Below are 26,012 nucleotides of genomic sequence, written 5' to 3' on the forward strand. Positions count from 1 at the left end.
CATTATGTGTTTACATTCGTCATCACCTTTGACAAGAAGGTCACATTTAAATCAAAAGCATGTTATGGAACCGGCACCAAAGAAAGAGAGTGGAGGGTTGGAGGCCTGAGATGTCCTGTCCAAACTAGTCATATGAGGATCAGATGTCCCTCAGCATTAACTCTGATAAAGATCTGGACCAAAGTTAAACTTTTGCAGGATGACAGCTCCCTGTGGTGGTCTGGTACAACTAACATCAGCGTCAGATGCACCAGAGCACTGTCTTTCTGTAGATAGTCAGTAATCCACCTCACCAGGCATGCTTTCACTTTGAAATCTGTGGAGCAAGGATGTCGTCCTCCACAACCGTTGCCTCGTGAGCAGACTCAAGTGGATCCTGTGCTGGTGGTCCCGGGGCCCAAGCAGATGCAGAAGCAGCCATTTAAAGGTTTCATCGTATCTCAATGGAACGCTTCTACACTGCTATTTACGTTGCCAAAGTGCATCTTTCTAAAAGTTGTGTGCAATAATCCCAAATTAAGATATTGTCCTCAAAAGTATATCTAATGTGAACATTGTGAAGGGTAATTTATTGGGATTTTGACAACCTGGAGCAGCAAACTTGTGCTACTAGTGTGTTCAAGCAAGTGCGTATATGTAAGAAGCAGGTTGAACAGCATTGGTCTGTCAAGTTCGCTGCTTTCTCCCAACACACACCCAAGACAGAATACTTTTTGGAAGTCATTTGGGCGTGGCTAAGAGGCTCCAAGTCTGCGTCTTTCAGCACAGGACGGCTCTTTCGGCTCCCTGACGTCATCGGATCTCACGACTACGAAATCCCAAAACTTTCTGGAGCCTTTCCACAGAAACTGCAGCTTAAGGGTCAAAAGCAGCATGGCTGTACACATGTTGTCACTGTGATACACTGGTGGACACTTCCGTCAAAAGCACACGAGCTTCTGTTTACGTTCACAAACAGTTCTTCCTTAGATGAGCTGTACAAGTGTAAACTGATTGCTCGCCTTGTCGACACAGTTGACGCTGCGGGGATGCTGCGTCACCGCAAGGCCAAACAAACCGGTCTTCATTCCTCAAGTCGCACCATTACAGTTGCGTGGCGTGGCGCAAATTGTGCCACAGGAGAATTCCAGCCTTAGCTCCAAAGATAAATACGTTACGCATGTGAGGCTCTTTGTTTTTCTACTCAGTCTAGTGCAGTCCACCTGAGAACTGGAGGATGCTGCTGGGAAACTGCAGCCGCCAAACACCACGGGACAAACTTTGATATCTGCAGATAAAAAAAAACAAACGGGTAAGGATCTTTCCTTTAATCTCGCCACCCTGCATGAGACCGAGAATTCTTTCAGATTCGTTGGTAAGGAAGCGACGAATGAAAGATGAAATGATTACATCCTCAAGAGTATGCTGGGGTTTATACCTAAATATGGGGGACAATTGATAGTTATGTGGTGATACTTTGTGTAAATCCCTTCTATATTTTTAAAAAATTAGGTATTCTTATGAAATATATTTTGAAATAGGCTTTTGTTTTTTTAGATTACAAATAGAAGTTTACTGTGTTTGTACCAGGTATTTGGTTTATATGCTGTGTTTGGATGTTACCTGTTAGCATTTTCCATTTTAATATTCTAAGCTCAAGATCAGCTGAATAAATCCTGTCAGAAATCTATAGAATTGACCACAGTACTCCTAAGTGATTATTTACAAGCTGGTGATGCAAAGCAGTCTAATTAATTCAGAAACCAGGCACTTATCTATTGTGTCCACTTGATTTTAAACTTGTGAAAAACTATATTAGAAGTGTTCTGATCACAGATGTGTTGTTCTCAGCTGAAAGCAGGGATGACTAAGTCAAATATGTTTTAGGGGATGGGCCTAGGTGCCTCTGAGATCCTTTTTGATGATGTCACCAGCTTCCTCAGCTCATTTAGAGGGTTTTTGTTCTGAATATTTTCTCAAACTCAAAGATATATTTCTATCTGATGTGCAGAATCTGATGCCCCTACTTAGGTTAAAAGTTAGAATGACTGCCCGGCTGAAGACGTCAGACAATCCATGAGTTGAAAGAACTAGTTTGGTGAGGAACAACACCTATTATTCTCTGGAGAACCTGTTAGGTTAGTCACAGGTGCTGGGTGGGAAGGAAGAAGGAAAATACTCTTGAATGGGCATGACGGTTTCAACAAAAGACTATCTATTTTTATATTTATTTGTTGTTTTTGCATGTGGATCTTTTTGTCGTTTTCAGAAAGCATTATAAAACTCAAGTTCATGTTTCTTTTTCTTTACAGATTTGAATGAACCGCTGCTATCAATGTGTGGCAGCAGAACAATAATCGGAGAAAGAAAATCATCCTGAAATTTGTAATCTTTACTTGTTCTCCAGCCCAACCATGAGGGACAGACTAAGTCACTTGCAGGTCATTTCTGATGACAACATTGAGCCTTTGGAGTATGCCGAGTCCACTGTCTCTGACTCCTTTAGTAACGTCGACCTGGAGGAGGAGTTGCCCCATGAGGCCGTCATTTTTGACAACAGCCCTGCACTGGCGGAGGTCTTTTCTCAGTCTCAAGAAATCCATCGAGAGATCCAGCTCATCCGTGTTGAGGTGAAAAGGCTTCGTGAGCAGAATTCCCGCATGCTCCAGGGCATCACCACCATGAGCACAATTAAAAGGGACTCCAATGCTATAGGTGCTGACATAAAGAAGAGAGCAGAGGGTGTGCTCGCACGCCTGCGTGACATGGACGGAATAGCCCACAAGTTAGAAGAAGCGCACGGCTCAAATTCTGCCGTCACCCGCATCGCCAGAACCCAGAATGCCTGCCTCAGTAATGGTTTTCGTGATGCCATGTTTGACTATAATGAGGCCGAGATGAACCATCGCGAGAACTGCAAAGCCCAGATCCAGAGGCAAATGGAGATAGTGGGGCGTGAGGTGACAGGAGAGGATGTGGAGGAGATGATTGAGAAAGGCCAGTTGAGCATCTTTACTGATAATGTTGTGAGTGAAGGTAGAACGGCGCGATCAGCTCTGTCCCAGATTGAGAAGCGCCACCAGGAGTTGGTGGACCTGGAGACTCGTATACAGGGGATTCATGAGGTATTCCTGGACATCGCCCTGCTGGTAGAGGAGCAGGGGCCCATGGTGAACGCCATCCAAACCAACGTTCAAAAAACTGACGAAGACATCCAAGATGTCCTCGTCAAACTTCGCACAGCCAAGCGTCATGACGGCAACAACCCATTTAAAAAGATGTTTTGCAGCTGCTTCCCATGCTACAACTAAGGACGAGAAAAAGAGATGAGTGGAGGGATGGTGTCATAAGCAGTGCTGTCCAAACAAAGAAGAAGAGTAAGCTTCATCTGTATATGAATACCACATGGCTCTCATTGTCACAAAGTATTTATGAATATGGGCTGTGGAGAAGATGCTTTCCAGAAGAACAATATAGGGTGAAATCATTTTATCTATTGATTGTGAAACAAAATGCTTTTGTAAAGCACAGCAGATAAATTGTACTTAAGTTAAATCAATGTCTGTATGAAGGATCTGAGACTGGCATCTCAAATCACAGTTCATTGCCCCATGACTAAGATTTGATTAAGACAATTTGGAAATAGTTTGGTACAGTTTTTTGGCCCTTAGGACTTCAGAGGTCCTCTTGAATCAAGAAACTACTTTATTATGTATAACTCAAACAATTCTTGACCTAAAGTCACTATGTATCATTGTACTGGTAAAATAGACGTCATTGTTGACAAAAAGTTGAAAGGTTGTTTGAGAAATTGTTTAATTCAGTTGTTTTTGATTGAGTTTTAAGGATTTCTTCATTCCTGCATATGGATGGTTGGTTGTAATAACCAAGCAATTCTTCCCTGTTACTTTCTCAGATTTTATCAAGCGATCACACTGTTTATGTGCCACTTTTAATGACATTTTGCTTGATAATATCTGATTGTTGTATTCTTCCTCTGGTGTATTATATTTAACATAAAATATTAAAATATGGCATGAGTCTGTATTCATTCTTGTTTCATATTGATGTAATAAGAATAACACTTTATTTGTGCAGCACTTTTCCAAATCGCATTACAAAGTACCTCATGGAAAATGCAAGTAAGTAAATCGGGAGCAAACATTAAAAGTCAAAAAAGATATTTAAAGAGTTATCTGATAAAACTGAGCCTTAAGAATACATAAAAAAATGAGGACACCGAGCTTAACTGTCTGATCATCATTAGCCAGGAAGTCCCAGCTCAACAGGATGATCTCAGGTTTAAGAAAGGTTAAAAAGCTGCCTATGTCGACTGAGACCTAACCTTTAAAAAAACGTAAAAACAAGCAGTAAAATATTCAAATCTATTGCAAAATACACTAGCAGCCAGTGAAGGGTGTGATATGGTCATTTCTCTTTGTACCTGTTAAAGACCTGGCAGCAGCATTTTCCATCAGTTTAAGCTTTTGCATTTCTGTATAGTTCCCTTACTGAGAGAATATAGTGCGCTATGGTTGTGGGCAAAAAAACAAGGATGGCCTTCTCCAGACTGGCAAGGTTAAGATGAAAGGCCCGACCCCGGAAAACTACCTCAGCTGCCCCAGACAGGGCTGCAGGACTTTGTCCACTTGAGTGTCAAAGGACAACTCAGAGTTAATAACGACATCTAGATTGTTAAGGCACTCGACCTTGAAGAAAGTTTGTAATATAACTAATGCTGGGGCAATCAGGGACTCTGAGTCACTAAGCTGCAGAAAATCTTTCGAAATGCACATTGTGATCTCAATCTTACAGGATCAAATTTGGGAAGTATCAGGGCTATTGGGATTTAGTGGGGTCACATAATTGCACGTCATCTGCATCACAGTGAAAATAAAAATGACGTTTATGCAAGATCTGGCCAGTGGAAACGTATAAATGATGAATAGGAGTGGGTACAAAATGGATTCCGCGGGTACCCCACAGCAGAGGAGGAGCTCAAGAGGAGGATATATCGCCAATGATTAAATACAATCCATATCACCACTGAAAAAAGTTGACAAGTCAACTTTAGTTGCAGGCTATCTGTTGATTCCTTTAAGGCTCCCTCGCCTCGACAACATTGCTCACAATCATTGTGCAAATACATAATATTTTCTTCTTCATTTGTGCAGTGGTTATAGGTGCAATTTATCATTATATTTCTCTCGCATGCTTATTCTGGATGCCTTATTTGACAAAAATTGAAGAAATAGTTAAATAGTTCAAATAGAAACCCGATCCCTGAAGAGAAACATAGTGACAAAAAAAAAAAAAAAAAAAAAAGCATCATCTTCAAGGAAGTGATCGTATTTCAGTAGGAAGTCTCTTATATGTCTGCTGGGAAGGACTGGCAGTCACACGCATGCAGAACAGACAGATGAATTCCCTCATCAGAATAGAAAGATGCTCTCTTAAGTGCCTTAGACAAAACAAATTAAATGAGATAGACTGAAAGGACTTTACTTGCCTTTGGATATTGTTGCCATCAGAAGAGGTAAGAAACTTTAATGTTGAATGAAGTCTGATTTTTCTTTTTCTTTCTTTTTCTTTCTTTAATCAAGGCTCTGAGCAACAAACTGCTCTGAAAGCTACGACTGAGTTAGAGTGTCTAAAAAAGATCAAACATTGTGGCAACTTCTAAAAAGGTGGAATGGGGAAATTGATTTCCCGGGTTGAAATAGAGAACATATGACAACTGAGGTGCCATCCAGGCATAAGTTTGAAGGTTTTCTACAGCAAGATATCGCCAAAAGTTATGTATTACATAAGCTCAGATATATAGATTAGTTTCCTCTGCAATCAACCTTCATTGTTGGTCATAGAAAATGTTTTTGACAGTGTCTTCCTTGTTCCTGGTTTAAATAAAGACATTCCAGTTAGCCGCTGAGCTATGACTGCTGTCATTGTTGAGAGCTGATAACTGATTTTTTGTCATCAATTGTACTTGGAACACTGACATTACTTTTGAGTGGGTCTTGAAATTTCCCCTCAGCACAGTAAATTAGTCATTTATATGCACACTAATCTAGCTGTGTATTTCGGATATGCTATTTGGGTAGTCAGGATATAACCAAGAGTTTCTTTTATACTGGTCCCTCAGGCACAATGCGGGACATGCTAGAGAAACTGCAGACCATCATTGAGGACCAGGAGGATGACGACGCAGACTTTTCTGGACTTGAGTACGATGAAGACAAGGTGACATTGTCTCAACAGGCAGTCATTTTTGAGAACTCCCCAAATGTTGACGATATCTTGGAAAAGGCCCAGTCCATACGCAAGGAGATCTCCTTGATTTGTTTGGAGGTGCAGCGCCTGAGTGCCCACAATGAGCGCTATGGCACCTCCGTACGCCGGCTCACCCTTCTGAAAAGGGACTCTGACTCCATGGCCAGAGGAATCCAGCAACGTGGGGAGGCTCTCTATGCCCGTCTGCAGGCCTTGGGTAAGGAGAGCAGCCAGCTGGAGGAGAAGGAAGGCGCCCACTCTGCTGCTGGTCGCATTGCCCGTGTTCAGTATGAGGCGCTGACCCGTGCCTTCCAAGCTGCCATGTATGACTACAATAAGGCAGAGGAGAAACAGAGGAACACATGTCGAAAGAGGATCCAGAGGCAGGCCTCCATCATGGGTAAAAACATCAACGATGAGGAGCTAGATGGGATAGTGGATAAAGGTGGTGAGGGCTGGACAGAACTGTCCCAGAGCCTTCAGCCACAAGGTGTACACTCATGCCGTTTAGCCCTGTGTGACATCAAAAGCAGACACAAGGAGCTGGTGGACTTGGAGGTCAGGCTTAAGGAGGTCCATGAACTGTTCCTGCAAATGGCCACGCTGGTGGAGGAGCAAGGATCCATGCTTAACAATATCGAGGTTCATGTGTGCAACACCGAGGAACATATTGAAAAATTCAACTGTAACATTAAGAGGGCCATCCAATACAAGAGGAAAAATCCTTGTCTGCAGTGCTGCCCCTGCCTGCCATGCTGGAGATTCAACTAAACCTCTTTTCGACTTGATTTAACAACATGTAATTTTATGAGTAATTGAACAAATTCAAATCAATATCATGTAATAATCATATGGTACTGAAATTAAAGAAAAAATGTGAAATATTCTAAATTGATCTAACAACAGCCTTTACAGAGACACTTGGCGACAGCTTTGTAGAGAGTGTGATGCTCTGATTTGTGATCATAGGAACTGATTTGTGATGGAAAAAATTGTTTGAGGTTTGGACTTGCAGGCTGGTCGAAACTTAATTTACAGTATACTGTTACTATGATCGCAGAATACAACCAATGAATATGTATGTTTGAGTGTGTGTCTGTGTGTGTGTGAGAGAGAAAGAATCCTACATCTTAAAAGAAGAATGATTAGCTGAAACTGTTTTATTTTAAGCTGTTTACTGACTCACCAAATAAATGCTGTTGGTTTAAAATAAATGTCTTTGGCTGAACATCGGCTTAATTTCTCGAGGACTGACTTGGGTCATGCGGGAAAGCAGTTTGCGTGTTTCTAAGACACTTGGAACCACCTGAGTCACGAGAAGGAGAAGTAAGGAAATAATCTACAAATTACAGTGACACAGTGCTGATTTATGAGCTGCTGAGTGCCTACGTACAACTTTAGGGCCGGTCAGGTAGGTTTCACAAATGGTGTGCTTATCAGACAGAATAAAGAACAAGTCTCGATAGAATTAGAGATGATAATATATAAAGTAAATTACTTAAGAATTGCGGAAACCACTTTAAATAAATCAAGAAACTAACAAACTGTTGAAACCTGCAAGAGAATTAGGTCTGGTGTGCCACTATCATGAACAAAGCTATTTCTGGAATGTGGTTCACACCTTTCAATGAAAATGGCATGTGGATCTGGAGCTAGCACAGTCACATTAACAAGTGTGTTGAGTTTAGAGGTGAATTAGTGCCGTGGTTAATACAATTTAATTATTTGGTTATGACTCCTAAATAAGCAAGCAACTATTCAACCTGTCAAGACCAAAATTACTCCTTCTTTGGGGAATTTTGTGAATTTGTCATGTGGTAATATAGTTAAAAACAGAATTAATGCATAATGTGAAGCACAGTTGAATTGCCAAAATCTCTTCATAGCCGATTGATTAAATCGGTTTGTTCCTTGATAGTTATGATTCAGTCTTAACACTTGCACTAGAGTGACTAAATCCACGAGAAAAACTTTATGGAAAGAGTAAACGTAGTTATTTATATGACCAAGCCAATCCCCCCCCCCCCAAGAACAACATTCATTGGTCACGCCTGTCCTGCTTCTGCCACTCAGAAGGCAGAAATAATCGTAATTGACTTCGAGTCTCTGAAGTTTGCAAGGACTATATTTGGGAACTTGTGGATGCATGACTTCACGAATGACTCCGGAGTACCATTCAGTGTTTGAGTTGTTTTGCTTCGTTTCTACATTTGGTCTGAACGTACAGCAATAAAAAAAAAATCACTTTGCTGTATGTTTTTGCGAAGAAATTTCAGTTCATTGCCTGTTTTAACTTATGCTATCGGTTAGCATATGCTAATGTGATTAGATAACCATCTTCCTAGTTGTGTGGCAGCGATAGATATAATGCGAATATTCGCGCAAACTAAAAAACGGATGTTTTAGTTTTGGATTATATAGCTATAAGTCACTTATTTTTTTTTTTAAAAGAGGTTGTTGAACTAGTAGCAGCGTTCTTATCGTAGTGCAAGACATTAGCATGGTATTCAGACGTGAGTTAGCTACTCGCTGCTAATAATGCGCTAGCATCACGAGTTACTCATGACCGTGTGCTCAGCAATGTTGATATGTTGCTATTCTGATGTATTATTAGATTGCAACGGTGGTAAGACCGAAATACATACGATCATGAGGAAATATATAGGTATACTAAACCCCGTTTTTAACGGGGTGTTGTGGCGGGAGATGATGTGTGCACCAGGATGGCCGAGTGGTTAAGGCGTTGGACTTAAGATCCAATGGACATATGTCCGCGTGGGTTCGAACCCCACTCCTGGTAGCAAGCTTTTTGCGTAATTTCTGTTAAGATCTTTGCAAAACTGTTCGCATTCAGTGAAACTCCACATATGTCCTCTTTGCTGATTACAGAAATTGAAAAGCGAAACCAAAAATGGGAAAGCTTGTCAGTTTTGACTAAGAGCTTTCCCTGGAACTACAACTTGTGTTATTTATTGTAGTGCGTTTTAGTAATCCAATATTTTTGTTCAACGAATCTGTCAAATTTGGTAAAAAATGTATTTGCCAAGATTGGCAAATATTATGATGATACTTATTTAAAGACGCTGAAAAAGTCAACAAATGCAATCATAGGAAGAAATCTAGCATTGACTATAGAAGTTACTTTCTGCTGGTAGATACAATTTCAGTCCACATGATGTCACCAATACATTTATTCCACCGTTATAACAAAATGCATGTTAGATTTCGAATATAAGTCGTTCTGTGCTGCTTTTCTTTCTAAATAAATTATTGTGTCTTAAATACGTGTTTTAGGAGTAGATGCGCCATGTGGACAGAAGAGGGCGCTTTAAGCCCTTGTTGTGGTTCCTGGGCTGTAGTCCAGCATTATCCTCCATGAGGCCTATACTCACCCCTGTAATTCCACTGCAGGGCGATGTCTTTTACGCTCATCATTATCCGGTCATCTGTTTCTGCCACAAGACAAAAAACTTCCCGGAAAATAAAAACAACAATTAATTGCTCTTATATATATATATATAAAAATCAAAACTTCTGTGTTGCTTTGTCCACAAAATCAGTGACTGCAAAAATGTAAAGCACATGCAGCAGTTTGTGACATATTTCTGTCTGTAGCTGTGTGTAAAGGTTGCCAAGCAGGGCCTTGAATAGCCCCATTTTTAATTTTTTTTAAATTTCAATCTTTGAAAATGTGCCTGAGAGTTTATCTGTGAGCATTGTTACGTGTCCCCGTGGTCTCCCTACTGACCTGCAAACAAAAATGCTGTCACTTGTTAGATGTTGGAGGCCCAGAGAGAGCGCTAATTTGTGAACTTGAGCTTCTTCTTTGGGGTGAGCAGGGAAGCGTCCGCACAGGAGCCCTGACAACCGAGAAACGAGTTTACATTAGGAGATTGACATGTCTGCACCCCCAAAGCCTCTAAGACTCTCCTCTAATGGCCCCAATATGTCATTTAGTTCCTGTGATTTGAGAAGCTGTTGCTTTTCGGGCTAATATCCCTATGTGTCATGTCAGTGGCTGGAAGAGTGTATGATAATGATAATTGAACACAACTTATTGGGTATGCTCCATTTATCCTTTGGTTCGTGTTTCAAAGGTGCTATGTAGATAAAGTTTCTTATTAATAAGACTGTTGAATGTACTGAATGCATTAACTTTAAGAATAATATCAGTTGCATGGTTTGGTTTTATAGCAACAGAGTTCCCCCTCATGGAAATTTGTTTTACTGGATTGCTGATATGGGTGGGTCTCAAAGGAAAGTGAAGCTCCTAGATCTGAGTCGAAACTAGACAACAAACTTACATCCATAAGACTTGTTAGCCTATCTAGAGGATATCCAGTAATTTCCAGGAGTTGTCATGGGCTGGTGTCCTTAACACAGTGATAAGCAGTCAAGATGTGGAATGCAGTTAATCTTCTCAAGAACCACACATCTGAAGTACTTTTCCTGTTATTTTTACACACTATACTTGTTCCAGGTTCTTGTGTCAGTCAATACATACTCTGCATTATGTTAAATGGTCATCAATAGAAACTGTGTTTTATAAGTATATTATACTGCCCCTTACAGTAGATAAAGACAAATAAAGATGTCCCTTATAGATGTCCCTCTAAGTACTGATATAATACATTATATGATAAAAGTAAGTAAACAGTTGTCATTTTAATAACTTTTTGCGTAAATATGCTAATTTAGTTTTTTTTATTTTATTCCAATGTTGGATCTAGAGGCTAAGTTTAACAACTCCATTAAAAGTAATTTTTTTTGTGTGTTTTGAAAACGCCAACAACAAACGAGTGGTGTTTTTACTGGGTTACTATCGTTGGCTATTGTTTTCTACGGAGTCACTGGTTTTGTTGGTGTTACGTCACGTGACAGCCACCGCGCCATGTTTCCATCTCTGCGTCAGGAAAAGTTTTACAGCTCGAGGGAAGAGTTCAGGACTGTCATCATGTGACATCAATGTGCACCGCGTTTCCGGTTAAGGCCTTCAAAATAAAAGTTCAATGGCCGTTGGTGTGTTAACTGTTCTGAAGCTATCACGAATATGGCTGAATCGGAGGTTGATAACATTTCCCGTGTTCCTCTTTCTCCCCAACAGAGACTTGTAAAGCAAAACATTTCAAATTGTTTAAAGCGAGTCGTGACAGCAGCCGCGACTCGGATCGCTTTTCATTTTACTCTGAAATGAACGCAGCCGGCTCTGCGTAACTTGACGTTGCCAGAAGCAACAGGGAGAAAGAGTCAAGAAAGCAGCAAAGTTGTGGGACCTGCGTGAGCAGCGTTGCGGTGTTCACCTGTAAAAATCTAATGGTCATCTCTCCGATTTCAACAGACGATCAGAGAGCCAAACTTTCAAGACATCGGGAGTTGTGCTTTTCTTCGTGTTGCCCAGCAAAAAGGCGTCTCTAAGAGTTTTTTTTTTTTTTTTTGGGAGTACATCGTGGGGACTGGATGCGCTCGAGGACGGTTCTGGTAACATTAGCCGAGTTTTGTGCGCCTCCTACTTCGGTGAAAATGCCGTAAATGAACTGGCTGTTTGATACTCCAAAGAACATTTGGACCAAGTTGTCTACCCGCACTCCGCACATTTTGGACTTGCTTTGGGGGAACACGTCTTCTGACCCCTCGGTGACAGCGGAGGTGAGTCTGATCTGGATCCACGAAACGCCTCAGACCTGTAACGTTAATCACTGAATCAACGGGATACACATCACGTTATTGTGAAGTTTGCCTCCAGACCCAAGGCGCTTACCTAAAACTAAAACACTGAGAGAAACACCTGGCTCTGCTTAACCTGGGACTCTGCGCGTAGTTAGCCGAGGTTGTTGTTGTTGGTGTGCACACTGCAGCCTGAATTTAAATAGCTTCAGAGCTGCGGTCATGCACATGAGATAAAACATTAACTTCGACCAGGCCACCACCGATGTCCCTGTTCAAAAGCCTTTTTTTTTTTTTTTTTTTTGCAGGGGGCATAGTTGTGCTTCAAATGCATTAAACCACGCAAATGATCCATTGTCACTCCTGCTATGCTCCTGCTAAATCAGCCAAACTAGAAAGTGCTGTCCCACACTTTGTGACAAACAGCTTCTGGAGCCTCGGATCGATCAGGCAGATTGTATCCATTTGCTTCTTTTGCTTTGGGTGTCACAACTCCAGCAGAGAGAGGAACTGAAATTGTAAAGATACCAGCAAGACAGATGGGGCTGTCTTTTTCCTTGAGTTATTTTTGGGTCTTACATCACCCTCTTTAAGAGGTGTAACTCGCTGTGTACCGCTTGGTAAAACTTCCACACTGAACTCCTTTCATGGTAAGAGCAGGCTGGGAGTTAACAGGGAAGAGTTTAATGAAAGGATGCTCCGGACAAAATCAAACCACAGAAGCAGCTGACCTCCAACCAGATCAAAAACAAACACGTGGAGACTTTGTGATGGATGGTTTCACTTCAGGTCCTAACTGGAAGATGTACGTGCATCACCACAGCTTCATGTGTGTTTCATTTTAGTAGAAAACAAACAAAAGCTGGAGCCCTTCACAGCAACTCACAGTCCAGACAAAATTATTGTCTTCTCAAACCCAGACTTCATTTGTTATTTGGCTAAAACCCCAAACCATTTCACCTTTTATCAAACATTTTTGGCAGATAGAACTCTTGGTTTTTCCTAAACTGATCACCAGATTGTGCAGCCTTATGGAAAAAAAACCCCAAAACCCCAGCTTCTTGTAAAGAAGTGAAGTCTCGACCAGCTGGAAGTATTTGACTGCTCTTTCTAAGGTGCCAGGTCGAGCTGGCCTGGTGTCAATCCTTCAAGTTTAAAGATGTTTTTTCTTTCACTGCATGACTAAAACCCCGTTTCTGTTCTTGCTCGCAGGTACAGACAGAGGGCTCCTTCGCTGTGTGCGAGGAGGCCTGGAAGTGCGTGGCGGAATTCACATTACTTTTGTCGTTATTGGATTAATTGACCACGATGGCGTTTCATGGTGACACGGCCGAGGGAGGAGGAGCCAATGAAGAGTTCAATGAAATCATCAAATGGAGATCCGGTATGTTTTTGATAGTTTGGCAGTTGTTCTGTTATAACGAGGCTGTGTTCAGGACCTGGTGGTCCATACGGAGCATCCGGCACGGAGAGCTTGTGCGGCACACGTGCAAGTCCAAACGGTCACAGATCTCTCATGGGGATATATCTCATATCTCATTATCTCACAAGGGGACGGTTGGTTGTACACACTCAAGGGTGGTCTCTGAAAGGAAGGCCTCGCAGAGCCAGAAGCCCTGTTGTGCTCGGTTAAGCTCAGTTCCCATAGAGGCAAAGGGGGAAACGGACAGAGGCAGAGCAAAGCAACAAAAGCCCGAAGGGAACTGGAGATGGTTCACAGGTCTGCTGAGAGAGATAGAAAGTAACAGGGAAGGTGACCAATGGCAGCAGAGAAAAGGAAAGACAAGAATGCAGGGATGGGTTGAGAGAGCCGCGCCCAGTGATCGCTTTCTCTGTGGCTCTTTCCATTCCATAGGTTAATCCTTTGTAGACGCCACTCTGGAGGAGAGAGACATTTGCAAACAAGTTGTTGTTTTGGTGAGAGGAATGCTTTAATTGTGCACTGTTATGATGATCATTTCTGACAATCTAGAATGCCTTTTTTCTTGTTTCTTTTTTTTCATTTTCTTTACATCAAGTGCACAGAATCTCATCGTCTGTGATGATCATGAAACTACTGTTCAAAATGAGCAGAGAGTGGCCTTTTCTGCCCACACTTAAAGTATAAGTATATGGCGTATGAATGCACATACGCCATATGAAGGACAACAGGAGCCCTTTACTAGCGATGAACATTGGAAAATAGAAGTTAAAAAGAAAAGAAGAATTTCTCTTGTTGCCTTTTAGGCTACATTTTCAGAAACGGGTACCTGGCAGATAGTAGAATTTGGGAGCTGTAGCTGAGGTTCTTTCCATTTTAAGCAAACTTCATCTGTACTCAGCGTGTTTGGATTAGTGGCATTTTACGCTGGACAGAACATTCTTACCTGAATGTGAGTGTCCACACCGTGATTGGCAGGTGACATAATCTATCTTTATGGATTTCTGTGTTTATTGGTGTTTTAGTGCGAGTTGATTATACTTTATAAGCTGGTACGGCACAACGTTAACCAGGTTGCTTTTATCGGTGCTGTGCCCATAAACATTTACTGGTGAGACTTCCTTTAGTGTCGTGAGTGACCCTGAAGACGCTGAGCATCATAGCGTTTGCTTTGAGACACTGATACCTGATCAGAGTCCCGTTTCCAAACGCCTCCAAATGTGGACGTGCGTTCAGACGTTCTAGAATAAGTGTAGATACAGGTTGTATATGCCAACAAAAATCTATCTCTTCTATTGGCAGTCAGTCTGTACCTGGCCTGGGGTGTCCTTTGAGATAAAATGAACACCAGTGAAACCAGTTCCCACCCTCTGCCATTAAACCACAGCAGAGGACGGGGTTGCAACAAGATGATGTCATTAAAAGTGCACCATTTCAAGCTCAAACAGTGGAAAATGAAGAAAATCTCTCTGACATTTCTGTTAGTTTCCTCTAGCGGTTGATCACATAAATGGGTACTGTTGTAATGCTCATTCAAAATCATTGCAGGAAGCTCAATTAATGGGCACTGAGCAATTATATAACAATTATGAGAGGCCTAAGCAGTATGTGGCTGGAATGGGCTTACAAGACATGGCTTAAGTTACATACACGGCCAAGAGAAAACCAAAAGAAAGGAAAGCAAGTAGATGATACCGTTATTATAGATCAAGTCGGCATGCTTCACTGTCATATGGAGATGGTTATACTTTAAGAAAACCTGATCCGAGTCACATGTCTTGTTTAAAAATTCAGATTAAAGCAGCAATCAGTTCAGGATACAAAATCACTGACACGTGACTTAAGAGAGTCATGTTGATTTGAACGATCATCATAAAAAGGCTTATGTGGACATAAAAAACCGCACATGCTGTAGGATGTCCTTGATTCTGGCATGTTCAGTTCCCCTGGCAGCTGTCCAGGGCCGCTGCCTCAAACTTGACTGTGAAACACAGTATTTAAAAAAGGAAAAGGGGAAAAAAAAAAAAAAAAAAGTCCGGCCCCATTGCCAGATTTTTCTCGTCCACACGGCCTCGGAGCTCAGGCAGATTCCAAGGCCAGGAATTCCACTTTGCCGATGGAGTTTGTAATTTACAGTGCCTGTCTCCAGACCACAATGCTTTTCTCGCAAAGATTCCGGTTGCCCTAGCAACCCCCAAAAGTAATGTTGAAAATGTAGCACGTAGAGGAGCTCCATCACTCCAAAACAACTGGAAGTATTCACCAGTGAGTATTTCTGTTGTGGCAACCTGCAGACCTTCACTCAACTGTTTCTTGTCTTCACGAAGAGGAGGTGTGTGTGTGTGTGTGTGTGTGTGTGTGTGTGTGTGTGTGTGTGTGTGTGTGGAGTTGATGGGTTTACAGAAATATGGCTGAAATGAGATGTTCTGTTTTATATTTCACAGTATGTGGACTCTAAAACTAAGTTAAGGAAGAGGAGGCAGCTATAGGCCTAAGCAGTGAGGGGAAAAAGGGCAGTGGGACACACGTTGTTCCACCCTCACACACTCTGTAATCTCTTAGAAACTACAGAGGCTGGTTGTTGACATCTAAATGAATCTGACTTTTGTCTGGTGCGCTGTCAGTAATGGAGGCAGGTAGCTGCATGGTGAGAAGGAGATTTGTGGCTAATGTGGAGCTGCAACACGAGCCGTGAGGGGTGACTGACAAGCAGGTGAGCGTGGAAGTTTGTTTTCACAACTGAGACTACACGCATTGGTGCTCGTGGTCATGTGATCTCCATGCTGACGACCACATGGGCATGATGGAGTGGTTGAGGTGTTTATACGTAATTATGAAGAGCGCACTAGATCGGAGCGCCCCTTTTTGTCACAATTATGCACTTACGGAAAGCTAGTACGGCTCATCCTGATCCTCGAGAGGCTGAGCACATTCTGTTATTTTCTTTAGCTTCAGATCAGTTATTTCAGCTGGAGCGTGTTCCACTTTTAAACTTGTGCTATAGTGAGGTCACAACTACAGTGTATTCGCTTCTCTTTGTCAGAGGTTTTGATGGAGGACAGGAGGAAGATGTGGCCAAAGCAAAAAAATGAAACCTTGCTGCCCAACTGAGACAGTTTACCAGACTGTCAAATTCATCATGAATTATTTGAACCTGGTTTTTGGATAACACCAGCTCTCCAATCATTTTTTAACTTGAGTGAGGTGTCGGTGTAGTCAAAGCAGTTGTACACGTTCCTGTTAAATTACTCTTATGGCTGTAATGTTCGTACAAAGCCACACAATTAGAGAGACAATTAGATCCAGTAGGGTAACGTAACTGTTACGCAGCTTAGTTAAACTGGCATTTAAAACAGAGATCATAAGTGCTTGCCAGTAGCTGTATTTTCTCTCATCTCCACAAACATGCAAACCGTGATTGGGAACGACTTGAAGATGGATCGTCTTGTCGACTTAGGACCCTGAACTGGAAATAAGTGAGTGCTTTGCTCCCAGAAGCATAAGTTTCATTGCTGTTTATTGATTCACATTGAGAAGATGTGAATAATAAAAAAAGAAGTGCAACGGAAACGGTAAAAATCGAAAAAACCCCTCCATTAATGTATTTGACCTATTTTGAGGAGCACTGATGAGCGTTATGGGGAATTGGAACAACTCGACTGCAGATCCTGTCTGACCTGGCAAAGATTAAAATGGCGTGATTCACCAGCAGTTTCCCACGAACCAGTAAACAATAAACCGGTGCGTCTTCCAAGATGTGATACAACATCCAAGATATTTCCCAGAAATTAGTGCAGTCACTGAAGCGCTCTTCGTTTTCCTCCTGTTCACCTCAGTTTTTCTTTTTTAATCTTCTCCACATATAATTTATTCTATGACAACACCGTTTCCTGTACCACCAACGTCTGGAGACACCATACAGCTCAGCTCTTTTGCTTCAAATCAGTCATGAGATTATCAGATATCACTTGAACTGTGGGGAACAATGGTCAAATCTTTGCTTGGGGTTTAATTGACTAAAAGATTAAACTGGACGAAAAGAATCTACGAGTAGCCAGTGAAAATAATCATTAAGCCAAAGCCTGCTTTTGAACACGTACATTGTGGTCACAGCGTTAAGGATTCTCACAGTCGCTATTCGACAAAGTTCTGCTTGGATTATCTTCTAACCCTTGATATACCATCGGATTGTGTCTGAGTCCTGGCCTGCTCAGCTCATGAGAGAATGCAGACAAATGTGAAAGGTCAGATATCATCCTCAGGAGTGTCAGAAGCTGTTGTTTAACCACGCCCTACCCTCCCACACACACACACACACACACACACACACACGCACACACACACTCTTGTCACTTCAGAGCTCTTCTGTGTAGCACCTTCTGAAAATCTCCCTCATTCAGCTTCGGTTACCTGACCCGGGGTCTCACGTATAAGCTGTGAGCGTGTTTGCCAATTTCACCGCACAGTTAGGTGGGTGTAAAAATGATCGTCCCGCAGACAATTTTATACATAAGGTCTTGTCCTTAATTGTTGTGTCTGTTTGTTTCCTGCCCTTTGCCTATCAATCCCTTTTGATTCTATAGTTTTATTCTATCATCTTGCAGTGTTATTCCCAAGCCGTATAAATCAGATTTGGAAAGTACCTCTGAACTTCATGATTGTATACAGCTGCAAAATTGTCTGTCCTAACTGATTAGATTTAGATGATCTTAGAGGAATAGACAAAGAAGGAATGTACCCCCCCCCCCCCCCCCCCCTGCATTTAATATGAAACAGAGAAAGAAGTTGGTTGCCCTTCCTGAAATGAGATGCCTGACTGCCAACTCTACCTACTCGGCTACGCACGGGACCATCTGCTTACATATTATCTTTGGGTGTGACGTGCAGTATAAAGTCAGAGGTGTTGTCGTCTCTATGAGCCCAAGAATATAATTAACCAAACTGAGGGTGTGGAGGGCGTGACTTGTCGCCATACTAGCTCAGCTGCATGTCACAGATCCTCAATTCAAGCCTTGGCTTCTTGCAAGAGGGTGTACCGAACACTTGGGAATATTTCAGCTGCTGCGAGGAAAGGGGGGGGGGGGGGGGGAGTTGGATTACTTATTAAGAACTAAATGTTTGAAACACTGAGGCTATCAGGAGTAATATTGCCTCACTGTACAATAGGGGATTAAAAAAAAAAAAAAAAATTGTCATCAAGTGCACTGTTACGCAAACAGATAATGACGGGTGTGTATTTGTATGTGTGGGCAGCATGGATGGAGCACAAGTCAAAACAAAGAAGCTTTCACTGTTGCCGCCCATTGATGCAATGCAATGACCTGAATTTGTTTTTTTTTTTTTTTTTGTTGCCTCTGGTTTAAACCTTACTCTCCTCTGTGGGTCAATGAGAGTTTTCCACTTTGAGAAAGACACATTCACAGGGAACTCGGCTGCATGTGTCCTCCTCGCAGCTGAGCACATTCATGTGGGCACACAAGTCCGTGTGCTTCTTTGCCTCCTCGCTTGTGGCTGAATCCGAGTGCCTGGGAAGTGGGAGGAAACTAGCTCTGCAAAATCCTCGCTGGAAATTTGGGACTGGAGGCTCTGGCCAAAACATTTCCCCTGGGTGTGGTAGTCTGTGGGACTCTCTGCCTCTTCGGTCCATGTGCAAGCACCGAACAGTCACTCCACCCAGCGCAGATGACATTTAAACTCTTCAGAAGAAGGCTGGAAATAGCAGAAAATAGTCAGGCTTTTATGTCCCTAGAGCTGTCAAACGCACACGGACAATCTTCGTCTTCCAAAGCAACCAAAGCAAAACCTTGAAATTTAAATCCCCCTTTCTACTCCCTTCTCTTAGCTCATTAGGGCCACAAAGCCACGTTGCCCAGTCTACCTTCTGACCCCTCACATGACCGTTTACTAAATAAAAGAATAGGCTGAATTAACCCTTCGAAGATGCAGCGGCATACCTTTATCCACATTCTGACTTTCTCGTGGTTCAAATTTGTTTGTTTAGTTAGCTGCTGGTTAGTCACTTGTTTTTGTCCTTATGGTGCTGCAAAAAGGGAACCTTACTTGCCTGGATCCATCAGATGTTTTGTTTGTGTTGCATAGAGGGGCTGGATAGACACTGACAGAACAAGAAAGATCCTTGGTCAGACTTATGGAACTACAGTAAACATGTGAATCTACATTTTCCAAGGGTGTGGATAAAGGTCAGTGGGATGATGGGATGTGTGGGATTTTCTTTCTCTCTTTTTCTCGGGTGCTGGTTGGGCCAATGTGTACACATGTGGATTTGATTCAATTTAGGAATATTTTGAAGACAAACCCACCCAAAATTATATTTAGGAGTAGCTATATTCCAATTATGTTTCATTTGAACTCGTTTACCAGGGTTGGGAACTGAAGTCTGTACTTTCAGGTACCAGCTGAACTACTGATACTGATTCAAGTGAATCAGTGGCAAATGAGAGTCTCCGAGAGTTTCGCTGTGACAGTCACAAGAGGATGTTCACAATGTGCACCACCGCGGGACAACATTTACCTGCCATTAATTTATTTAATATGCCATTAAGATATTTCAAGGTTCAACTTTTGCAACAGTATCGCCCCATATTGCTGTACAATGGGTACGATCGCAGATTTAAGCGGTATTTGTAGTCTCTCTGAGTCTCATTTTGGTCACTATCTTTTAAGTTTCCAAAGTTAAAAAAATTGGGCTCCATCCCCTCTGAGAATATTTGTCTCGTGTGTATCAGAGTTTTTCCAAGTTTCCTATTTGAGATTCTGATCAAGTGAGAAATATGGGTGGAGCGGCTCCCCCCCCCCCCCCCCCCCTTATCAGTTTTGGGCATTTTGCCAAGCAAGTAGCAAACTGTAGATTCAATCTTGTGTGGGTCCTTGGGCTTGTGGTGGGGGAGACTCTGTGAGTTCAACAGACCAGTACGCACAGTTAAATGGCAGTCAGGGTCATTTCATTTAGCAGTGGAAACTCTTGATCCGAATTGTGGCTAATTTCATTTCCATTAAGGCTGTTTGGCTGTTCTTCATTGCGCACAGGCAGTCATCCGTATAAATGTTCATCAGTCATTTTAGAATAATTACCGGACGTTCAGTAAAACAGACAACTCTGATTGGCATGAAAACTCAAGCGAGGTGTATGATGAGACAATAAAAACTCGTGTTCACTTTGGACCTTGGTTTGAAGTGTAATTATGATCACATGAAAAGTGTGCTTATGGGAGAGAGTAAGACATTTGTGCCGGTGTGGATGCTCTTGCGTGGCTAATTCAAGCAGACTGGTGGATGCTGTTGGAGAGGCGTTCGACTGAAGTGTAGAGGGAAGATCCCTTCAGCCTTGGTTTCCTTCGGTTGCTGCCAGCAGCAGCCTCGCCCAAACCAGTCAGTCTCTCTGACTTGTAACCAGACCGGCTGCTGCATCTCCTAGCTGGAGGAAAGTGTCTTTCATTCAGTCAGATCCTGGAATTTGGTTATTGGTGGACTTCAATCCTCCCTTTCCGCCGACCCTCGCTCTCCATTTCACCCTCTCTGCACCAGCTCATAGCCCTGCTCTGAATGTCTGAAGCCATGCCACAGTTTGTTACAGTAATGCAGTCACTTTTGGCAGTGTTTACCTGCTGTTGTTTGCTGACACTTTGGGGGGGGGGTTTGCAAAGCTGTTGTTTCCTGCGGAGGTCTGGGATTTTGGGGAGTCAATCAGCTGTCAGTTGCTGCAGAGCAAATGTGCCTCACACACATGTCTGCCACCTGTCACTTACCTATTAATTGACCAGCTGAGAGCTTGTCCCTGTTTTTGTCACACACTTTTCTCCCCTCGCTGTCAGTGTATGAGGGTGTGTGTGTGTGTGTGTGTGTGTGTGTGTGTGTGTGTGTGTGTGTGTGTGTGTGTGTGTGTGTGTGTGTGTGCGTGTGTGTGTGTGTGTGTGTGCGTGTGTGTGTGTGTGTGTGTGTGTGTGTGTGTGTGATGTCACACCAGACAGGCGGGCCCATCACCCCAAATAAACCCGCCCAGTTTACTCTATCAACACACTCGTACCTCCACTTCCTCTTTCTTTTTTTCGCTGCCTCTGTTGCTCTCCCACCGCCACCACCTTCTCTTCCTGTTCCGGATTTGTTGTTGTCACTCTTTTCTGTCTTGATTTTCCTCCGCTCTTTATGTGAGAAGCTTGCTTTCCGTCATGAATTTGGCTAAACGGATGTCGTGGAGAAACCGGAACTTTTTCCGAAGGAAAGGAAAGGCTGAATGTAGTTTCGACCTGGGTAAGCATGCCTCCACTGTCTTTAAAGGCAGGCCGAACATCTTTAACATTTGATTGTTCCACTGTCAACGGGTTGCAACAGTAAAGCCCCGACTGATTCTGCTAGTTTAATGCTGCGGACCTTTTTTATGCTGCATTGTTGCTTTTAGTCTACGTATTGGTTATCTGTGTGGATGTATTGCTCTGAATGTCGAGCATCTTTGTGGTCTTTGCATCTTTTTCCAGCCAGTGCAACATCACACATCACCAAGTCTTTGCAGACAGTTTTGCTTGCTCGCATCGTCCCATTCAGTCAACCCACGCAAAGGCGAACAGATGAGAGAATGTGAGACGAATATTTTTATGTAAAAATGATGAAGCTGGACCCATTTTTGCTGCTTCACACTTGTAATATTGTGTGCAGGCCATCTTTCCATCATGGCTCATCTTCTCTACAAAAGGCCCGACGCCACTCAGCGATGACGATGGAGTTAAGGATAAAAACCCTCCTGAGCACGTCGAGTTTGCACATTTTGACAAGGCTATATAATAGTTTTTCTGTGACCCTACATCTTAACAGTGCCTTCACTCTTTGCTGAGTTGAACTTGGAGGAGAGTTTTGCTCTAACCTTTCTGTTCAGCAGATCTCCATTAAAGGCATAGCAGAAAGCCGATGCCTCTGCCCCACCGCATCGCCCCCTCTATCTTCATGTGTTGTTTGATTGTTTTCCAATCTCCGCCTGATAACGCCCTTCTTTGTCTCTGTTCCTCATCTTGTGATGGCAGTGAATGCTGAGATGGTGCCAAACTGTTTATCTGTGCGCTTCCGCGTATCCCACGATGCAGTATGACTCCCCACTCCTGGCTTGCTCTGTCCTGTTCCACTCAGCTCCAATCCCTTTCCCTTTCATTGACAGTGTCCCTCTTTCCCTCCCTGCTCTCTCTGCTGCTGCTTTCTTCTGATCGTTTCCCTCCCTATGTGGTCAAGAAGTGGCAGAGGAGAGAGGAGTAAAGGAGGGCAGGAATACTAGAGTCTGTTTTGCACCGATGAGCTTGGATTATCTCTCCTTGTCCTTTTCTTTTTGTCCGTTTTGCTGCTTCCTCTGGTCAACGTTGTGGCGAGTTTTGGTAAAAGATGGCACAGTTTCGGGTCAAACTCAGAGGTAGGAACTTTTGGCAGGTTTGTGGTTTGGCGGCAGCTCGGTGTGCCTCGGGCACGATGGACTCACACTGCAGATATTGGAGACAAATATGAACTTTTAGGGGTCTTGTGCAGTTTGATCAAGGTTTTTGTGAGCTTTTAAGTAGATGGATGGAGGGGAAGCTGTTTTTTTTTTTTTGTGCTTTTTCTCGCTTTTTCGGTAAATGCACAAACAATTATATAAGCCTCGGGTACGTGCTTTAGTCTTTCAGAAGCTTTTTGGACGTGTTCCCAAGAGGTATCTTTGGACCCCTGTATCCCCACAGAGTTGAAGTTAAAACTAGATAAAGTTGTTGACATTTGTCGCACGTCTTTTTCTCTCCGGTGATTTTCAGCTTTCTTGCTGCGCCTCTGCTTCTAGGACCGACCTTGTCTTTGTTCTGCACGGCTTTTTCACCTTCTCCGACTTCACTACATTCCAGCACCTTCACCTCACTGTTTTCATTCACCCCTAATTACAGCCACCCAAGCACCTACGTTAGAACACAGGGGTGTTTTGAAGATGGTAAGTGGGGATATGTGTTAATCGCTCTGGACGTTTCAGAGAGTTTTCCCTACAAATTCCCACATCATAGTGAGAGAACAGTGTCAACAAAGCTGCGCCGGCTGGGACAAGCTTAGACAAGTGACCACTGAGGGGAGGAGGGAGGCATGCATGGGAAATGATAGGAATGCTATACATTCCTGTCAACCTGCAGTCAAAATAATGCACATATTTGCATGCAAACCGAATCAGATTGCGTTCCGATCAGATTAGTTTTTGGTTTTCGGAAGTTGCCATGTAAGTTGAGCATTGGACAATGGTTGACATGGAAATCCGCCTCTGTGGTTGTTCGAGGAATGCGTGCATGTCCTGTGTACGGATTAACACCTTACAGTTTGGCGTGGGTGGAGATTTACTGAAAGACAAGAACGCGTACAACCTCCTGAGGTGTCATACCCCGTATGTGCTCTTTATTTTAAATACCCATTTACTCGACTCGGCTATGTGCTCGCACGGCTGTTGTGTGAACTGTACTCAGTCAGTGGCCAAACATGAGGCCAAACATGAGGCCTGAATGTAAAACCCACAAAAGTTCAAATTTTAGGTGTAAACGAATGATGACCTAAAAATAACATCGGCTCATCGGTGCAGCAAACGTGGACAAATAAGGATATTTGTTTGTGCGCTGTGTGATGCTGTCGTGGAAACCATGAGGGTTTGTTTGATTTTCACCTCGTTGCCTTCCAGCGATCTCCCCCTTCTCCCTGCTGTGTGGTCACCGGCTCTCCACCTGTGAGGAGGAGGAGGGAGGCTGGGCTGTAATTTTTTTACGAGTCCGCTCTGTGTTCTCAGCTGGGAGAGAAACATGTGTGTCTCCAAGTTTTTTTTTTTTTTTTTTTTTTTTTCCCTCCCGCCTGCCGTGTTTTGAGGTTTATTTGCAATGTGGTCTGTATTTTCAACCTTTGGTTATGCAATCTGGGCCAACACCGGGTCAAGGAAATTGGGTGCAGTCTGAATTTCAGAGAGTTTGTGTGTGAACGCTTTAGTTTTTAGTTTTCATTTATTTATTCCCTCTCATCACTGCTTTTTAGTCCGATTTTGGATCGAAGCATCGTAAAGTATCGGAAAAAATGGTCGAAAATGACACTTTGCTGTGATATGGAAATCCTGACGCTCCGATTCATGTAATATATTAAGAACACACGTGGAGCTGTGAGAATCCCGGTGAGATTTCTCTTCATAATGTAATCACGACTTTCCGTTGGGCAGTTCACAAAACGCCAACGCTCAGCTCTGAGTACATTTACTGCAGATGACTGCTCTGCTCTGCGAGTGCAAAGTGCACGTTTGCTGAAACCGACGTGTTCATGTGTGTATAAGCTGGTTAACCAAGACATGCAGACTGAATATTTGAATGTTTGTTTTGCAAGCGCACGCGCTCGCCTGTGACTCTTGCCTCACCGTGCTGGTAGCAGTCTGTTCATGTGTGCTCACTGGGCTGATAGGATATCTCTGTCATATGACCAAGTGACCCATTAAGATTGTTTTTTCCCAGTGAAAGCTCGCTGCTTTTAAATATTAGCAGGGTGTCAAATTCAGTTAAAGGTGCCACACAGCAAAAATAAATACATTTTTTATCCATCGGTGAATCAAAGACTCACTGAGCAACGCTTTAATTGACTATCTGTACATAAATGAGATTATCTCCCCAGGAACGTTGCCTCTGTGTCACCAATTCAAGTTGACAAAATGACCGATTTGTGCGACAGCCGATTTAAAACGCGGTGCGTTTGCTTCGCCCCTTTGTTAAGATATTTTCTTATACGTGACCACTGCCCTGTTTTACCAAACAGAGCTTTTTAAGCCATGTTCAGTCACTGAAATGCACTGGACCGAAGTCAAACAGATATATCGGAAGAAACACCCGACGGACAGACTTGAGTCAAAAACCTGGTGGATAGTCTCATCTCATCTGCTTTTTTCTTTTATATATATTTTTTTTCACACACTCACAGTTAGCACAGCGGCATAAGTGGGTGGGTGAATCGTTGGGTTCACGCTGTATTATGGCTGCGTAGTGATGGCCCACAGACTCCGCTCTGCTTGGAGAAAAAACAAAAAAACGGCTTCATTTTTTTCTCTCTTGCTCATGCAAACACGCACTCTTGGACACACGTTCACACACACGTTCACACACACACAACCTTGACGTTACTTTGATCTATCCTGCAGTTAGACATTCCTGTGCTCTGAGGAGTAGGAACAGCAGACAGATTGGGGGCGGGGGGGGGGGGGGGGCAGGCAGTGTGTATGAATAAGGTTTATTGTCTTGCCAAGACGACGAGGTAGAGCGTCCTGAAGGCCTGAGTCCACAGGGTCCCTCTCCTCTGGGACCCCAGAGGCCTCAACAGGGTGCTGATAAAGCTGTAAGGAAAGGGAGCTCCCACATTTTTAGAAAAGAGAATTGATATTGTGTTGAAAGCATACCTGAACCATACCTGCCCTGTCATTTTTACTGCTTCTAAATAATTTCAGCCAAGCGTGCCTGTTTTTCTCCCTTTTTACTTATTTGTGGCATGCCTGTCTTTCTCTCTCTGCCTTTGCTTGGTCCTGCTTAAAGAACACGTTTAACCATTCCACTTGCAACTCATCCACTGTAATTGAAAGCCATAAGTTACAGGGGCCTCCTGTTATGGCACCGACGCTTTGTCAGTCCTGCTGTAATTGATTGCCTTAACACGATCCCTT

General features: G+C 42.9%; 3 protein-coding genes and 1 non-coding gene across 8 annotated transcripts in view; all 4 read left to right on the plus strand.

Moving 5' to 3' along the window:
- The first annotated feature begins 1,075 nt into the window (after positions 1–1,075).
- Positions 1,076–4,035, plus strand: stx11b.1 (syntaxin 11b, tandem duplicate 1). The gene is made up of 2 exons (XM_075458733.1): positions 1,076–1,291; positions 2,292–4,035. Exon 2 carries the CDS (start codon positions 2,394–2,396, stop codon positions 3,288–3,290), a length of 897 nt encoding a protein of 298 aa, XP_075314848.1. The 5' UTR covers positions 1,076–1,291; positions 2,292–2,393; the 3' UTR covers positions 3,291–4,035.
- Positions 4,036–5,357: 1,322 nt separating this feature from the next.
- On the plus strand, positions 5,358–7,463 carry LOC142375001 (syntaxin-11-like). The gene is made up of 2 exons (XM_075458908.1): positions 5,358–5,515; positions 6,122–7,463. The coding sequence occupies exon 2, from the start codon at positions 6,127–6,129 to the stop codon at positions 7,018–7,020; it is 894 nt and encodes a 297-aa protein (XP_075315023.1). The 5' UTR covers positions 5,358–5,515; positions 6,122–6,126; the 3' UTR covers positions 7,021–7,463.
- Positions 7,464–8,966: 1,503 nt separating this feature from the next.
- On the plus strand, positions 8,967–9,049 carry trnal-uaa (transfer RNA leucine (anticodon UAA)). Its single transcript has one exon. It is a non-coding gene; the product is annotated as a tRNA-Leu (tRNA).
- A 2,431-nt stretch (positions 9,050–11,480) lies between these two features.
- utrn (utrophin) overlaps positions 11,481–26,012 on the plus strand; it is a 163,933-nt gene continuing 149,401 nt past the window's right edge. For 2 of the 5 annotated variants that reach the window (XM_075459715.1, XM_075459717.1), the window contains exon 1: positions 21,474–21,601. In XM_075459715.1, the coding sequence (XP_075315830.1) occupies positions 21,520–21,601 (82 nt within the window). In that variant the 5' untranslated portion in view covers positions 21,474–21,519. Of the gene's footprint in view, positions 11,896–13,125; positions 13,298–21,471; positions 21,602–22,532; positions 22,743–26,012 lie in introns of those variants that run through there. The other 3 variants (XM_075459716.1, XM_075459719.1, XM_075459718.1) reach the window with 3 other exon arrangements.

This window comes from Odontesthes bonariensis, chromosome 24, assembly GCF_027942865.1.
Source record: "Odontesthes bonariensis isolate fOdoBon6 chromosome 24, fOdoBon6.hap1, whole genome shotgun sequence".
NCBI lineage: Eukaryota > Metazoa > Chordata > Actinopteri > Atheriniformes > Atherinopsidae > Odontesthes > Odontesthes bonariensis.

What these genes read in the sequence shown, in the direction of transcription:
- stx11b.1 (XM_075458733.1), top strand. Translation starts at nt 2,394, where the DNA reads ATGAGGGACAGACTAAGTCACTTGCAGGTCATTTCTGATGACAACATT.
- LOC142375001 (XM_075458908.1), top strand. Translation starts at nt 6,127, where the DNA reads ATGCGGGACATGCTAGAGAAACTGCAGACCATCATTGAGGACCAGGAG.